We start from the raw sequence: 2821 nt of genomic DNA on the forward strand, positions 1-2821 counted from the left end.
TGCTGGTCTCCCCTGCATGCCGCGGGGTGGCCAGCTCCCCCACTTGGCCCGAGTTTGCCCCCATCCTCGGACCTCGGAGGGGATGTGTCGCTAGAGCCCAACCCAGAAAAAACAGAGCGATGGGGAGACTCCTGTCACAGCACTGAATCAAAACGCCACCATTCCTTAGGCCGCTAGGGCAAGCAGCGGGATGGAGTAGGTGTTTTTGGGAGGTGGTGGGCACAAACCCCGCCGGGCCCAGGCTTTGCGGAGGGGTGAAGGAGAGCGGGACCCGCGGCGCCTTCCCGTTTATCTCTCTTTCTCCATCGCTCCCGGTCTCCGTCCCCCACCTTCCCCGCGGCTCGGCTCGGCTCGGCTCGGCCCGGCGAGGCAGCAGCCGGTTCGTCCCGTCCCACCTTTAGAGCCGGCGGCGGCGACGAGGTAGGGCCGGGCCGACGGGGCGGTGCCCGCCGCCGTAACCAATGGCTCGGCCGGGCTGTTTAAATAGACTCGTCCTGTCAATCAATTTCTTCTTCGTCAGCCTCCCTTCAATCGCCATATTGGGCAACCGAGAAAAGGGCTCGTCTCCCCTTGTTTTTTTTCCGTCTCGCTTTTACTACGCGGCGGCGGCGGTGCGAGCGGCAGGGGCATCACGATCGGCATCGCCGGCGGGTCGGCACCGCGGAGGGCAGCGCCGCGCTCCGCCTGCTGCTCCCCCCGCACCGCTCCTCCACCGCCCGGGGCTCCCCGGCGGCGGCACCGCCGGCTCTCGGGGCTCATCCCTGGGCAGGCGCTTATGCAAGGGCGCCTCCTCGCCCCTTCTCCGCGGGCCGAGGGCGAGCGGGGCCGAGGCGGGGCCGGAGCGCGGGGCAGCGCGGAGAGGAGGCGCGGAGAGGAGCCGCTGGGCGCCGGGAAATAAAGGGCAGCGGAGAGGCGGCGGCCGGGGGAGAGAGAGCAGCGAGCACAACCGCCGCCTGGAGCAAGAGGGAGCGGGGAGATGTCAAACGTCCGTATTTCTAATGGGAGCCCTACCCTGGAGCGCATGGAGGCCAGGCAGTCGGAGTACCCGAAGCCGTCAGCGTGCAGGAATCTTTTCGGGCCGGTGAATCACGAAGAGTTAAACAGGGAGTTGAAGAAGCACCTGCAGGAGATGGAGGAGGCATACCAGAGGAAGTGGAATTTCGATTTCCAGAATCACAAGCCGCTTGAAGGCAGGTACGAATGGCAAGCCGTGGAGAAGGGGAGCTCGCCCGACTTCTACTTCAGACCCCCCCGGCTACGGAAAGCCGTCTGCAAGTCCTCCGGCCGCCAGAGTTTGGATGTAAACGGGAATTGCCAAACCGTGGTTTTTGTCGGTTCTCAGGGAATTTCAGAGGACACTCACTGTGTAGCTCAAAAGACTGATGTTTCAGAAAATCAGACGGACTTAGCAGAGCAGTGCACTGGGCAGAGGAAAAGACCCGCGGCCGATGGTAACGTACCCCCGCGAAAGCGACAGCGCTCAGCTCCGCGCCCCACTCGTGTCAGCGCCGGGGCTCCCGGCGCCTTCGCCCCTGCCACGCGTGGCCCGGGTACAGTGGGCTGTGCCCCGCTGGGCACCGGCTCGGCGTTCCCCTCTCCCTCCCCCGCCCCCTAAAAAAGCTCGGGTACTGTTTGCAGTCCCGGGGGGTCCCGCATTGAGTGGGAGCCGGTAGATGATTTGCGAGGAAGAGCCCTTAGATGTGGGTCATTTCTCCCGACCCCTCGCCGCCCCTCTGCAGGGACCCGGCCTCTTGCCCAGGTGGGAGGAGGTTCACAGTGCTCAGCAAAAGACGAATACGGATTTTAGCCGAAAAGAGGGAACTTGGATCTCTTACCTAGAGAGAAGCCCATCTCCCCTCCCCCTCCTCGCTTCACGTAGCCGACCTGACATGGGGATCCGGTAATGTTCCCCCCTCGGCTCCATTCCCCCTGGATACCGAGAAAACATCTGGAAGCAAAATATTTTAATATCGCTCCCCTACCCGTTTTTAATCTTCCCCTCCTAGATTCCTCTCCTCAAAATAAAAGAGCCAACACAACAGAAGAAGAGGTTTCAGAAGACTCCCCCAGTGCCAGTTCAGTGGAGCAAACACCCAAGAAATCAAGCCCGAGAAGACATCAAACGTAAAGCGTTTAGGTAGGTTCCCTTTAGGATCTAACATTAGGATGCAAATAAGGGAAAGAAAGGGTGACCATGGGGCTATCCCGAGTCTGTAAGGGGCTGGGGGGGGGCGCTTCGGGTCCCTGTGGGCTGCTGAGGGATGTTTTCTCCGAGGAAGGGTGGCTTTCCCCAAGCGCTCGGGGATGGGTGTGTTTTAGAAGGTGGGGGGTGGGAGGCGCAGGGCTTGGAAAGAACAAAACAAGGAGCGAACCGCTGCGCTGGGCTCCGCAGCTCCGGGGGGATGGGGCAGGGGCAGTGCGAGCCCCGGTCGCGGTGGGACTGACCCTGCATTCCCTCCCTCCCTCCTCCGGGATTGGGACTGGAAGCAGGTAGGGCCCTTTCCCAAGGACCGTGCGGGTGGAGGGACGCAGTTTGAAACGCGGCTGATGCATCATGGCAGATGCCAGGGGATTTAGGGGAGCTTCCTGTGTCCCCCGCCCCCGAGGCTTTTTCACCTCCAGTGGCAGCCTTGCCGTCGCATATCGCGGCCACAAGTCAAAAAGTTTGGTCTAAGGGGAATCCGGGCACTTTCTTAAAATCCGAGCAGCGCAAGGTTGCTTTCTTTTTTCTTTCTTTCTTTTTTTTTTTTTTAGTTCCTTTCCCCCCCCCGTTGCAGAGCGGGGGATGTGCGCGTCCTCGTTCGTCGGGTGCGACGGGGGG

At 61.7% G+C, this 2821-nt stretch overlaps 1 protein-coding gene across 3 annotated transcripts in view; it reads left to right on the forward strand.

Moving 5' to 3' along the window:
- The first annotated feature begins 494 nt into the window (after window positions 1–494).
- The window catches only part of CDKN1B (cyclin dependent kinase inhibitor 1B), a 4593-nt gene continuing 2266 nt past the window's right edge, over window positions 495–2821 (forward strand). The window contains exons 1-3 of one of the 3 annotated variants that reach the window (XM_017832875.1): window positions 839–1451; window positions 2007–2137; window positions 2755–2821. In XM_017832875.1, coding sequence (XP_017688364.1) covers window positions 977–1451; window positions 2007–2128 — 597 coding nt within the window. In that variant the 5' untranslated portion in view covers window positions 839–976 and the 3' untranslated portion in view covers window positions 2129–2137; window positions 2755–2821. Of the gene's footprint in view, window positions 1452–2006; window positions 2138–2754 lie in introns of all 3 variants that reach the window. The other 2 variants (XM_017832873.1, XM_017832872.1) reach the window with 2 other exon arrangements.

The sequence above is a fragment of the Lepidothrix coronata genome, unplaced genomic scaffold, assembly GCF_001604755.1.
Source record: "Lepidothrix coronata isolate B3197 unplaced genomic scaffold, Lepidothrix_coronata-1.0 Scaffold208, whole genome shotgun sequence".
Lineage (NCBI taxonomy): Eukaryota > Metazoa > Chordata > Aves > Passeriformes > Pipridae > Lepidothrix > Lepidothrix coronata.